At 37.6% G+C, this 15,441-nt stretch overlaps 1 protein-coding gene across 2 annotated transcripts in view; it reads right to left on the reverse strand.

The window, feature by feature from the left end:
* The window catches only part of LOC134356766 (metabotropic glutamate receptor 7-like), an 854,194-nt gene that overhangs the window by 45,870 nt on the left and 792,883 nt on the right, over positions 1 to 15,441 (reverse strand). For both annotated transcript variants that reach the window (XM_063067868.1, XM_063067869.1), the window contains exon 9: positions 14,894 to 15,140. In XM_063067868.1, the coding sequence (XP_062923938.1) occupies positions 14,894 to 15,140 (247 nt within the window). The remainder of the gene's footprint in view (positions 1 to 14,893; positions 15,141 to 15,441) is intronic.

Below are 15,441 nucleotides of genomic sequence, written 5' to 3' on the forward strand. Positions count from 1 at the left end.
ATTGCCACAGATGGCTGAGCAGGCCAAGTCATTGCCTATATTTAAGGCAGAGGTTGACAGGTTCTTGATTAATCAGGGAGTCAAAGGTTATGGAGAGAAGATAGAAGAATGAGATTGAGAGGGATAATAAATCAGCCATGCTGGAATGGTGGAGCAAACTCAATGGCCTAATTCTGCTTGTATGCCTTATGGTTTTATGCAAAAGCTAGCTGTCAGCTCATGACCAACTTAGTCCAATGATTTAGTTGAAAACATGCGAGTGACAAATCTTGGCCATAAATCTGCAGCATGACTACCCATGTCTGGGATGAGGAGGATGACTGGGGTCCTGAAACTGCTGTAATTGTGTTTGAATATGTAGACCTACTGAGCTATCCAATGCTAAAATCATTGACCTGTCACTGATCAAAATGGTACTCTGAATCTCGGAGTCTCTTTGTTGGGAATAGAGGGCAGCTCAGCAAAACGTGGTGAAAGGAGAGCATAACTTCTCATCTCAGCCAATCAACCACACCCACTCACCCATCGAACTCATTCAGCCCCATCTATGACAGGGACTGCAGGCTCCATTCTGGCCCCATCAGTCACTGCAGAGCCCACAATAGTGGAATAACATCACACAGCCATTGCCCCAAGGGTCTGTCTAAAGAATGGGTTAAATTTAACACAGTAGTATGGACCTAAATCTATAGCTAAATAATGAGGATAACTATACAACCCTTAAAAGTTTGCTTTCTGTAAGTTACAAAGTCACAAGTGAGTCATATTTGGATTCATAACTAATTCTCAAAATAATCATGTATATTATATGAGGTAAATAAATACAGGGCTAATTAGTTTTTATTGGAGACAATTAATAAGATTCCCATATATCATGAATAATAGATTGAGCAAGAATTCTCTTATTCTCGTTTTATCATCATGCTAACAGTCTGCCAAATTTTTTTCTGATCTTAAAATGGCGTTACCAAATAGTAAAAGAAATTACATCTATGATGTGATACAAAAATCTTTGTTCCCAAGCAGTAAATTATAGTTACCAACTTCTTGTGATTATGGTTTCCAAATTTAATTCTGCAGTTGTTCAATGGAAATGATATTGTCTTGATATTATGGTATGCTGGCTTGTAAATAAGAATTTGCTTCTCAGAGATTATCTCTCTTTCATATTTTAGCAGAGGCATTGAACCATTTGTTATCTGCCAAACTAGGAGATAAGGAACTTCAAATAATCCTTTTAAAAATTGAATACCTACGTCGTATAATGAGATTTTTAATGCCTGCAATGTTTGGAGCAATTCCTAGAGCTTTTAATCATGTGACATTCCACCCAGTTAAACTGCCTTTTAATTTACTCTTTCAATGTATTTTGCAATAAGTGGAGCAGTTTAAATAAAAGGGAAAAAAATCAACTTTCTTTAATACCTTAAAGATGTTTACGCCTGCACTATGCACAGCGTAACCAGGATTTTGTATTAACCAGTATAAATGATGCTTTAAGACTGTTAACTGTTCCAGAATTTGGACCTGCACTATGCTGCATTTTTTACCCTGTTATCATTTTTTAAACTTTTGGTCCTAAGCCTTTTACTGAGTTGCATTGCTTGATTGATTATAATAAAATTAATCCATCAAAAACAGATGCATGTCAACATTTTAAAAGCAATCACTTATTTCATAGTCTTGTTACAGTTGTAATTATATTAGACCATATGAGCAAAAGACATAACAGCAGAATTAAGTCGCAAACAACAGGAATTCTGCAGATGCTGGAAATTCAAGCAACATACATCAAAGTTGCTGGTGAACGCAGCAGGCCAGGCAGCATCTATAGGAAGAGGCGCAGTCGACGTTTCAGGCCGAGACCCTTCGTCAGGACTAACTGAAGGAAGAGTGAGTAAGGGATTTGAAAGCTGGAGGGGGAGGGGGAGATGCAAAATGATAGGAGAAGACAGGAGGGGGAGGGATGGAGCCGAGAGCTGGACAGGTGATAGGCAGAAGGGGATACGAGAGGATCATGGGACAGGAGGTCCGGGAAGAAAGACGGGGGGGGGTGACCCAGAGGATGGGCAAGAGGTATATTCAGAGGGACAGAGGGAGAAAAAGGAGAGTGAGAGAAAGAATGTGTGCATAAAAAAGAGTAACAGATGGGGTACGAGGGGGAGGTGGGGCCTAGCGGAAGTTAGAGAAGTCAATGTTCATGCCATCAGGTTGGAGGCTACCCATACGGAATATAAGGTGTTGTTCCTCCAACCTGAGTGTGGCTTCATCTTTACAGTAGAGGAGGCCGTGGATAGACATGTCAGAATGGGAATGGGATGTGGAATTAAAATGTGTGGCCACTGGGAGATCCTGCTTTCTCTGGCGGACAGAGCGTAGATGTTCAGCAAAGCGGTCTCCCAGTCTGCGTCGGGTCTCACCAATATATAAAAGGCCACATCGGGAGCACCGGACGCAGTATATCACCCCAGTCGACTCACAGGTGAAGTGATGCCTCACCTGGAAGGACTGTTTGGGGCCCTGAATGGCAGAATTAAGTCATTCGGCCCATCGAGTCTGCTCTGCCATTCCATCATGGCTTATTTATTATCCTTCTCAACCTTGTTTTCCTTCCCTCTCCCAATAACCTTTGACTCCCTGGTTAATCAAGAACCTATCGAACTCCACATTAAATATAACCAATGACCTGTCCTGCGCAGCCATCTGTCTCAATGAATTCTGCAGATGCACTACCCTCTGGCTAAATAAATATTTCCTTATCTCTGTTCTAAATGGTTGTCCTCAATGCTGAGGCTGTGCCCTCTGGTCCTAGACCCCACCCCCATTATAGGTAACATCCTCTCCACATCCACTTCCTCCGGACCTTTCAGTATTTGATAGGTTGCAATGAGATCCTGCCCCCTCCCCCACACTGAACTCCAGTGAGAACAGATTCAAAGCTATCAACTGCTCCTCATATTTTAGCCTTTTCATTCCTGAGATCATTCTTGTGAACCTCCCCTGAAATGCCAGCATATCTTTTCTTAGATAAGGGACACAAAACTGGTTACAATACTCCAAGTACAACCTGACCAGTGCCTTATAAAGACCTCAGCATTGCATCCTTGCTTCTATATTCTAGTCCTCTCAAAATGAATGCTAACATTGTAATTGCCTTCCTGACCAGCAACTCTACCTGCAAGTTAAATTTTAGGATATCCTTCACAGCAACTCCCAAATCCCTCCGCACCTCTGAATTTTGAATTTTATCCCCACATTAAAAGTAGTCCATACCTTTATTCCTTCTGCCAAAGTGCATGACCATGCACTTCCCTGTACTATAATTCCATCTGTCACTTCATTGCCCATTCCCCTAATCTGTTTAAGTTCTTCTGCTGATGACCCTGCTTCCTCAACACTACTTGGCCCTCCGCCTTGTAACATCCTCAAACTTGGCCACAAAGCCATCAATTCTTTTCATCCAAATCACAGACATACAACATGAGAAGAGGCAGTCCCAACACTGATCCCTAAGTCACTGACAGCCAACCAGAAAAGGCCCTCTTTATTCCCAATCTTTGCCTCCTATCAGTCAGCCAATCTTCTGTTCACGCTAGTACAGTTCCTGTAATACCATGGTCTGATATCATGTTAAGCAGCCTCATGTGCAGCATCTTGTCAAAGGCCTGTTGAAAATCCAAATGAACAACATCCACTGATGTTATTTCTCCTTTGTCTATCCTGTCTGTTATTTCTCAAAGTATTCCCACAGGTCTGTCAGACAAGGCTTCCCCTTTAAAAAAAACATACTGACTTTGTTTATTGTGTGCTTCCAAGTACCCTGAAACATCATCCTTAATAATAGACTCCAACATCTTACCAATAAATGAAGTCAGGCTAACTGATTTATAATTTCCTTTCTTCTCCCTCCCTCCCTTCTTAAAGAATGGAGTGATATTTGCAAATTTCCAGTCCTCAGGAACTATTCCAGAATCCAGTAATTCTTGGTCGGTTTTCTTTATTTGGGAGGTGGGCGGGGGTATGTTTTTTTTCTCAGAAGGTGCTTTCGAATTTTTAGCCAACTTGTTGCTTGGTTACCATTTCTCAAGGTTTATGGCTTGGTTTTAACTTACATTTTAACCCTTCCTTTAAATAATGTTAAAAATGGACCGAACTATTAATTTACTTAGTTTTGACATGAAAGGGATAAATCACCCTGTTAAACGTAATAAGATTTTTGCTTATATTAGGAAATTTAAGGTCCCTATTATTTTCTTACGAGAAACTTACATACGCAAATGTGATAATCCATGTTTCTTTTAGCCGTTGGAATGGACTTTGTTTTCGTTCTTCTTTTCAGGCCATATCTAGAGGAGTTTTGATTCTTATAGATAATACGTCTTCCTTTGTCCAACATAAAGTAGTGTCTGATTCTATTGGACGTTTTGTTACAGTTTCAGGAAAACGAGATAATAAATTAATAGTATTTGCCAATGTGTATGCCCCAAATGCAGATGATCCAGGATTCTCCGAGTGTTTTTTTTTCATTTTTACCAGATCTGAAACTTTATTCTTTGGTGATGGGAGGAGATTTTAAGTGTTGGCCAATTTTAGACCGATCATCTTCTAAACCAGTGTCTCTTAATAAATCAGCTTTGAATCTTTTTTATTGAAGTGTGGCGTTGTTGATGTTTGGTGTTTTTTACATCCTTTAGATAGGGTGTATTTGTTTTTTTCCCAAGTTCATCGTACATATTCCAGGATTGATTTCTTTTATTGATAGTTAAATGATTTCATTAATTCGTTCCTGTGAATATGAAGAGATTGGTGTTTCAGATCATGCTCCTGTATTTCTATCTTTAAATCTCTCTGGTCTTCCTCAAACTAACAGATTTTGGCATTTCAACACAACTTTGTTATCTGATAAGGAATTTTTTAAATTACTAGAGAAGCATATTATTTTGTTTTTGAAGAGAATAAAAAGGAAAAGACTTCTAATCTTATTGTATGGGATACTTTTAAGGCCTATATTAGAGGATAATTTTTTTCTTATACTATCAGTGTTAAGAATAAAGCTAATAAAGAAAGAATTGAATTAGCCTATCAATTGAAACAATTAGATCAGAAATATGCTATAGCTTCAGATCCTGTTTTATATAAAAGGTGTGTTGAAGTTAAAACTAAATATGATCTTTTGTTAATATATCCAATTGAAACTCAACTTCTTAAAGATAAAACTCAATTTTACATTCACGGAGATAAATCAGGCAAAGTATTGGCCAATCAATTAAAAACTTCTGTAGTTAAATAACAAATTCAAGAAAATTGCAAAACTAATGGTGATAGAACAACTGATCACTCGTTAGAGAATTCTATTCTAAACCTTATAGTTCTGATTCCTCTAAAGATAATACTATAATGAATAATCTTTAGATCAATTAAATATTCCTGCACTTTCTGCAGATACTTGCAAACAGATGGATCAACCCATTTCTTATGAGGAAGTCGCCAAGGCTATACTTTCATTACACTCGGGGAAGGCTCCAGGTCCAGACGGATTTTTTGGAGAATTTTATAAGGCTTTTTCTTCATTAATTATACTGCAGTTACAATTAGTCTTTTTGGATTCTTTCAAGTTGGGTAGTTTGCCTCAATCTTTTTATGAAGCTTCTATTTCGCTTATCCTAAAAAAGAACAAGGACCCAACTGAATGTTCTTCATAAAGGTCAATTTCATTACTCAATGTTGATACTGAAATTCTTTCTAAAGTTCTGGCTCATAGGGTTGAAAATATTTTACCTTCTATTATTTCTGATGATCAGACAGGATTTATTAAAAACCAACATTCCCATTTTAATATACACCATGTATTAAATGTTATTTACTCTCCTTCTCAGGAGATATCGGAATGTGTGATATCCTTAGATGCTGAGAAGACTTTCGATGGGGTTGAATGGAATTATTTATTTAAAACCTTAGAAAAAATTTAATTTTGGAACAGATTTTACTCAATGGATTAAATTACTTTATCTATCTCCTTCTGCTAGGCTTCTTACTAATTTTCAAAATTCCAAACTATTTAAACTTAACCACAGAACTAGACAAGGCTGTTCGTTGAGTCCTTTGCTTTTTGATCTAGTTTTAGAACCCTTTGCCATCACTTTTTGAGAATCTAATGATATCTGTGGTATTTTAAGGAGAGGTATCACCCACAAAATCTTGCTTTACACTCATCACATATTGCTTTTTATCGCTAATGTTGAGACCTCGCTACCTTGCATACTTTCTTTATTCTCCCGTTCTAGCCAGTTTTCAGGATATAAATTGAACCTACATAAGAGCGCATTATTTCCTTTAAATAATTTGGTATCAATTAATACTAATCTCCCTTTTAAAACTGTAGGGAATCAATTTACTTATTTGGGTGTAACAGTCATGGTTTAAAGAAAACTTTCTTACTTTACTGAACCATGTAAAAAGGATATCATTAAATTGGTCACAACATGCCTCCAGTGTGTTGTGAGTGTTGCTTTGACCCCAGCATCTGCAGATTATTTTGTGTTTTCATTAAATTGGTCACCTTTTTCAATATCGTTGATTGGACAAATTAATTCTATTAAAATGAATATTCTACCTAAATTAATTTATCTTTTCCAAGCTTTGCCTGTTTTTATTCCTAGATCCTTTTTTGACTCTCTTGAACCTATTTTATCCTTCTATATATGGAAAAATAAATGCTCTTGTTTAAATAAAGTTCATATTCAAAAATCTAAGAAGTCTGGAGGTTTAGCCTTACCTAATCTTAGGTGTTATTACTGAGCAGTTAATATATGATATCTTGCGTTTTGGCTATATTATATTAATCGTGTAGACTGTCCGGTATGGGTTTCTTTAGAAGCTAACTCTGTTAATAAATTTTTTATTATTGCTCTTCTTGGATCCTCACTTCTTTTATTTGTAAGTAAACTAACTGATAATTTAATCTCTTACTAGCTCTTCCTTCAGTTAGTCCTGACGAAGGGTCTCGGCCCGAAACGTCGACTGTACCTCTTCCTAGAGATGCTGCCTGGCCTGCTGTGTTCACCAGCAACTTTGATGTGCATTGATAATTTAATAGTTAAACATACTGTGAGGATCTGGATACAATTTAGAAAACATTTTGGCCTGTTGAGATTTTCCCTTTCAAGTCCCACTTATTCTATTTTTTTAACCCTCCATGACTGATTTAGTTTTTAAAGAATGGGACAGGTTGGGTATTAAGTGCTTTTGGGATCTGTTTGTGGATGAAATCTTTTTTCATTTGAGCAATTGTCAGCTAAATATAGCTTACCCAAAACTCACCTTTTTTGATATCTACAAATCAGAAACTTTCTAAGATCTTAATTATGCACATTTCCTATAAGCTCAGATAAGAACTTACTAGAGATAATTTTTAATTTGCCACCTTTTCATAATGGTTCAATATCTAATATTTATGGTATGTTACTGGAGACAAGTAATGTTCCTTTAGACAAAATTAAGAATCTCTGGGAACAAGATTTACAGACATCAGTATCTGAGGAAACTTGGAATGAAATTTTTAAACTGGTTAATACTTAGTTCTCGCCATTGCCTTATACAATTTAAGGTGATACATAGTGTCCATATGACTAAAGATAAGCTTTCTCATTTTTATTCAGCTATATCTCCCTGCTGTGACAGATGTAATAATGGAGAAGCTTCATTAATTCATATGTTTTGGACTTGTCCGAGTCCTGAAAAATATTGGAAGGAAGCTATTTTAAACTTTTTCTTTACTTTTCAAAGTCAATTTTAAGCCTAATCCTCTGACAGCCCTATCTGGTCTTATTGCAGGACAAGATATCAAGCTGAATACATCTGGTTTATATGTTTTCACCTTTAGCTCTCTTATAGGTAGGAGGGCGCTTTTGTTTAAATGGAAAGATGTTTTTCCTCCTACTCATGCTCAATGGTTATGCAATGTTAAGTCGTGCTTAGAGTTAGAGAAGACGTATTGTTCAATTTCTGAATCTCGCCAAGACCTTCAAACATTGTGGGGACCTTTTCTGAATTATTTTCAAAACTTTCAAAACCTTCAATTTGTTGTTTAAATTCAGATGTTGGCTATTATTAATTTTTATTATATAAGAAGGTATTTTACCTTCTTTTCCCCTTAATAAACTGCTTGGGTCTTGGTAGGGGATTTTGTAATAAATTAATAAATTAGTATATTTCAATATCACTATTGATTAACTTACATGACTATGGGGTAATGAGATTGTTATTATGAATAGTTATAATGTAATTGGTAGTTTTTTTTAATCCTTTTTGGCCTTTTATATATACGTTCTTGTATTCTGTATTCTTCTATGTAGAAACTAATAAAAATATTGGAAAGAAAGATCATTACTAATGCCGCCTTCAGATATCTCTTTCAGATCCGTGAGTTTTAGTCCATCTGTTCCCAGTGACTTTTCTACCTTCAGTTATTTCAGCTTCCCTAGCACTTTCTTCTTAGTAATAGCAAAGACAATTACATCTGTCCCCAGCACTCGCATTTCTAGAATTCTGCTAGTAACTTACATAACAAAGACTGATGCAAAATACTTATTAACTTCCTCGGCCACTTCTTTCCCCCAATTATTACCTCTCCAGCATCATTTTCCAGTGGTCCAATACTCACTTTCATCTCTCTTTTACTCTTTTTATGTCTGAAAATACTATTTGCAACCTCTTTTATATTATTGTCTAGCTTCCCTTCATATTTCAACTTTTCTATTTATGTTTTTTTTGTTGCCTTCTTTTGGTTTTTAGAAGTTTCCCAATTCTCTACCATCCCACTAAATTTTGCTATATGACACGTCCTCTCTTTGCATGTATGCTGTCTTTGACTTCCCTTGTCACCCACGTGCTCAGAATTGCCTCATCTTCCCTTTAGAATACTTTGTATTTGGGATGTATCTTCCCTGCACTTTTTGAATTTATCCCAGAAACACCAGCCATTGCTGTTCTGCTGTCTTCCCTGCTAATGTCCCTCCCAATCAACTTTGGCCATCTCCTCTCTCATGCATCTGTACTTCCCTTTATTCCACCATAATACTGATACATTTGAGTTTATCTTCTCCTCTTCCAACTGCAGTGTGAATTCTATAGAATTTTGTAATATTATGATTACTGTCCCTTAAAGGTTCTATTACCTCATATTTCCTGACCAAATCTGGGTCATTACATAATACTTAATCAAGAATTGCCATTCCCTTGACAGACTCAACCACAAGCTGTTCTACACATCGTCTGTCTTGGGATCTGGCAACGACCAGATTTTCCATTTAAGTGTATATTGAAATCACCCATGATCATTGTAATAATGCTCTTTTGACATGTATTTTCTATCTCACGTTATAATTTGCAGCCCATATCCTGGCTACTGTTCAGAACCCTGTGTATAGCTCCCATCTGGGACTTTTTAACCTTGAAGTTTCCTAACTCTACCCACAAGGATTCGACATCTTCTGATCCTATGTCATCTCTTTCTAAGGATTTGATTTCATTTTTTTTTACAAACAGAGCCACCCCTCCTCCTGTGTATCGTTGTATGTTAAGTTCCCAACTAAGATCTTCTTTCAGTCATGACTCAGAGATACTTACAATGTCGTATGAGCCAATCGCTAACTGTGCCACAAGATTATCTACCTTATTCCTTATATTGTATCAATTCAAATATAACACCATCAGTTCAGTATTTGTCACCCTTTTTGATTTTGGTCCCCTATTGCACCACTTTAACCCATCCTATTGACTGCAATTTTGCCCTATTATCTGCCTGTCCTTCCTCATAGTGTCACTAACATTGCATCTACTTGTACATCAACTGCCCCATCATTCTGTTTCACATCTCCCTGCCAAATTAGTTTAATCCGTCCCCAACACCTCTATCAAACTTGCCTACAAAGATTTTGGTCCCCCTTGGGTTCAGGTGTAACCTGTCATTTTTGTGCAGAACATGCTCTCTCCAGAAGAGGTCTCAATGAATTAGAAATATGAAATCCTGCCTGCTGCACCAATTCCACAGCCGTGCATTCATCTGCCAAGTCATCTCCACACATTTTCACTGCAGGACCTCCTCCTTTTTCCTCTCTATGTCATTGGCACCAATATGTAGTATGACGCTCTCACTTTATAATGCCGTGGACCCAAAAGGAAACCTCCCTGATCCTGGCACCTGGGAGGAAACATACCATCCGGTTGTCTCTTAAACATGCACAGAATCTGCTTTCTGCTGCTCTAATTATCACTTGTGCATTCCTCTTTACCCTCTTCCCTCTGAGCCACAGAGCAAGACTCAATACCAGAGACTTGGACACTGCGGCTTCTCCTGGTAGGTCGTACCCCGCAACAGTCTTCAAAGTGATATACTTATTATTGAGCAAAATAGTCACAGGAGTACTCTCACCTGGCTGCCTATTCCTTTTCCCTCTCCTAACAGTCATCCAGGTACGCATCACCTGCAACTTTGAGGTGGCTACATCTCTGTAGCTCTATTATATCCTTATTTCCCGTATGAGCTAAAGGTCATCCAGCTGCAACTGCAGTTCCTTAACATGGTCTCTGAGGAGCTACAACTCAACGAACTTTGTGCAAACGTAGTTATCGGGGAGACTGGAGGTGTCCCAATTTCTCACATCTCACACAAGCAACATACCACAATCTCTAGGTCCATTCTCAGAACACTAGCTATCTACTAAAAGAGAGAAAAAAACTTACTAAAACCTTTCTTACTTACTTAGAAACTCTACCTGTGCCTGCCCAAGCCTATTCTCGCTCAAGCCTGCTGAGTCAAAGCCAAACCACTCACACAATGGCTGCTCTACTTACACCTCCTTTCTTTTTTATTAGCCTCAGGTTCAGATATACCGTGGAAGTATTAATTTTTAATTGAATGTAGCCCTCTAAATAGTTTTACTTACATGATGGCAAACCTAAGTTGTTTCTAAGACATGGCATTTAAATCAGTGTGACAGGTAGATAACAATGAAAGATAGTTGGCATCATGTACATATACATTTAATGCATACCCAGCATCATTCACTTACAAACCAAGCTGATGGGCTTAGCAATTTAACAGAGAGGTGGTTTGAATAAAACAGTAATCAACTCATGCCATATAAAGAACATTCTGTGAGATTTGCAGCAAATTAGGTAGTTCATAAGCTGAAATATGGGATGATTTGAAAATGAACTTAGATTGAAGAAAGAAAACGAAATGATATAACATTCGTTATTTTCATATTATGAAAAATCAATTTTATTTTGATGAAAGTAAATGATATTGGTCATTAGCAAATTTTATAGGCATCTAATTAATAAACAGAATCAATATTTTCTGCTTATCAGTTAGATGGCTTTATGTAACATGGACTACTGTTTGTTTTTTCTACGCATTTACGTGAGACTTACAAAATTCTGGCTAGAGACCCCAGAATTAGATGGAATAGTTTCAGGATAAGGATGAGCCACTTTAGACTGAGCCAATAGAATTTTTTTCTTCTGCCAGATGATCATGGATAGTCAGTATATGTACTAACAAATTCTGGACATTCAGAAGATCAAGAGTTTACAGTGAATGGTCAGGGAGGTTGGCAAGGTCTAGGACTGTCTTTGATCTTACTGAATGAGTAAATAGGTTTAAGGAGCCATGGTTTACTTCTAATGTGACCAGAGAAGTTCAGGTCCAAAAAACATGGAGATATACATTGGATCAAGGGGGGTGGAAGCAGCAAGAGGTCATGATACACATTGATACCAATAATAGGTAGTAAAAGTGACAAAGATCCTGTAAGTGAGTTCAGAGACTAAGGTGCTAAGTTAAACGACAGGAGCAGGAGTCCATGGTAGGATGTCAGGACTTCTCCCCATGCCATATGCTAATAAGGCAAAAATAGGATAATAATGTGGTTTAACACATGCCTAAGCAGATGGTGCAGGAGGGAGGGCTTCATATTTTTGGATCATAGAGCTCAGGACAGGTGCGATCTGTACAAATGGGATGGTTTGCACCTGAACTAAAGCGAGATCAATATCCTTGTGGGAGGTTTGCTAGTGGTTTAAACTAGGGATGCAGGGAGTGAGGGAACCAGAATGGGAGGACAGCAAGTAAAGTGGCTGAATGTCTGCGGGGAAAGTACGTGTTCAGACTATAAGCAGAGATGGAAACCAAAAGGTTGCGCATGGAAGGACTAATGCTCGGGGTGGTGTTTATTTCAATGCAAAGAGTATAATATGCAAGGCAAAAGAGTTTAAAGTACTGGTCCAAACATAGGATTATGATGTTTTAGCCATTAGTGAGATTTGATTACAGGAGGAGCAGGACAGGCAACTCAATGTTCCAGGATTCCTTTGTTTAAGACATGATAGAGGTAGAAGGATTAAAGAGTGAGGGATTAAAGCTGGAGTGATGACATTACCCATTAGGGAAAATGTCATGCAGTGCTCAGAGAAGATATATGGAGGGCTCATCAACTGAGGCAATTTGGGAACTGAGGAGTTAAAAAAGGGATGACTATATTAAGGAGAATATATAATAGACCTCACAATAGTCATCAGGATTTAGAACAGTGAATTTTTAGAGAATTTCAGACAGTTGCAAGAAATATAAAGTTGAGATAGCAGTTGATTTTAACTTACCACATATTTATTGAGAGTCCCATACTGTAAAAGGGCTGAATGTCAAATGTGTTCAGGTAAGTTTCCTGAATTAATATATAGAGGTCTTAACCAGAGAGAGTGCAAAATTGCATCCCTTGTAGGGAATGAGACAGAACAGGTGACTGAAGTGAGTGTAGGGGAACACCTAGGATCTAATAATTAAAATTCCTTTAGTTTCAATATAATTGTGGAGAAGGATAGGTCTAATCTTTCAGTTAAGATTGATTGGGTGAGAACAGAACTAGAGCTCAAAGGTTTAGGGTGAACAATGATACATTTAAAGGGCACCTGAAAGGGTGGTATTTCATTTAGAAGGTGGTGTGAGTGTGGAATGAGCTGCCAATGGAAGTGGGACGTACGAGTTCAATTGCAATATTTAAGAGAAGCTTAGATAGTTATGTAGATAAGAGAAGTATGGAGGACCATGGTCTGGGTGTAGTTGGATGGGATGAGGCAAAAAACCGGACCAGCATAGACTAGATGGGCCAAAAGCCCTTTTTCTGTGCTGTAGTGCTCTATGATTCTGTCACAGAATAAACTGATTTCTTGTATACCAGAGTTTTGTATATTGAGGCATCCAATGCAGAAACAGGCCCTTCAGCCCAACTTGTCCATGGTGACCAAGATGCATATCCCAACTAGTCCCATTTGCTTTTGTTTAGTCTATATCCTTCTAAAACTTTTCTATCCGTGTACTTATACCACCATGTTATAAAAGTTTGTTATTGTACCTGCCTCAACAAGTTCCTCTGATAGTTTATTCAATTTACATACCACCATTTGTGTAAAAAATATGTTGCCCCGCTAGTTCTTATTAAATCCTTACCCTCTCATATTGAACCTGTACCGTCTCATTCTTAATTCTCCAACATCAGGAAAAAGACTGAGTAGATTCATTTTATCAATGCCCTTCATGATTTTATATAACTTTATTAGATCACCTCTCAGTCTCCTGCACTCCAAGGTAAAAACAGCCTACCCTGTCCAACCTCTTCCTATGACTCAGTTCCACAAGTTCACAGTTCCTGGTAACATCATTGTAAATCTTTTCTGCACTCTTTCCATTTCAGTTATATCCTTCCCATAGCATAACAATCAAAACTGAACACATTTCTCCAAATACAGCCTCACCAGTATCTTGTGCAACTGCAAAATAAATTCCCAACTTCTATGATGAATGCCCTGACTGGTGAAAGCCAGCATACCAAAAGCCTTCTTCACCATTCTGTCAACCTGTGACTCCAGTTTCAGGGAATCATATATGTACTTTTAGGCCTAGGTCCCTCTAATCTACAACACTCCACTTGACCCTACCACTTACTGTGAAAATCCAATATTGATTCAACCCTCTAAAATGCAACCTCACACTTATCTGAAGATACAATGTTAGATATTAAGATCAAGCAGATACAAGGGTTTGTGAAGCACTCTTATAAAAACAAAGCACCGATTGTTTACTGAAATGACCGACATTACTGAATCACAGGGCATTCTAAGATGGACCTAAGTTTTAACAAACCCATTCAACAGCTGACATCAAATAGAGAACTGTCAACTTTCTTCAATCAAATCCTTGAATAAGGTACACATATTTACAATACATTCAGCATCATTCAGCCATACACATGTATACCACCAAACAAAACAATATTCCTTCTGACCAAGGTACTCAGCACAGTACATATAACTCACACGCATAAACACATAAAGTAATATTGCCATGAGTATATTAACAAAGAATAAGGTGCACTTATGACACAAGTTAAAAAGTGAATAATATAACACTACTGGCACTTCATGTGTGATGAGACCTGGGTGCTGGATTGTATGCTGGAAATGTGAAGTTGAAACAGAAAATGCTGGCAACTCTCTTTCACTTTCCACAGATGTTGTCTGCTTGCTGAATGTTTCCAGCATTTTTTCTTTGTTTTCCTATGTTTTAATTCTCGATTGTACTCCAAGCAATTAATACTCAGTAAATATAATGATTTTTGGCTTAATTATATTGAACAAAACTCAATTTGAGTCATTGATACAGGTTAGTACAGATTGTTAGACATTACGGCTCATTAAAAACGCAATAGTTAATCAAGGTGGAATTCCCCTACAATGAATTCAATAGCTTTGAAAATGAAGATGATACTCGGTCCAGTGTTTAGAGACAAACTAAACTAAATACTAAGATTGCCCACATGTCTCATTTACTTACTGTTTGGATCTACATTTTCACACAACTCTGTTTTGGCTTCACCATTCGGCCTGTCTGAGGATTTGTGGGATAGTCGTGAAGACATCGTTGCCGCAGTAACCACTGCTTTAAAGCTACGCTTTCTCTTCTGAACGTTCTGCTCTGGGTGGAAGATAATGATGTAAACCTTCGGCATGTAGAGCATTCCTAAAGCTACCGAAGCACTTAGGTTCATGGAGATGGTGAGGGTGGTGGTCTGTATATACATCTGGAAAAGAAACAAAGGATTGGATGAAAATTGCTGCTTAATTTTTTAACCTGTTTTCCTATTTTTTTCTCTAGAGATATAGAAAAAAACATCCAGCCCATTGAGTGTATGCCAACATCAGACTATAATATCATTTTAATCCCATACTTGTTTCCCTATTCCTACCTATTCTCCAACACATGCCTTATCCACTGCTCCCAATTCACCTGTGACCCACCTACATAGGGATGATTGATAGTGGCTAATTAACCAATCCAATCAACACATCTTCAGAAAGTCATCAACAATGTCACCTAAAATC

The sequence above is a fragment of the Mobula hypostoma genome, chromosome 15, assembly GCF_963921235.1.
Source record: "Mobula hypostoma chromosome 15, sMobHyp1.1, whole genome shotgun sequence".
NCBI classification, from domain to species: Eukaryota; Metazoa; Chordata; class Chondrichthyes; order Myliobatiformes; family Myliobatidae; genus Mobula; species Mobula hypostoma.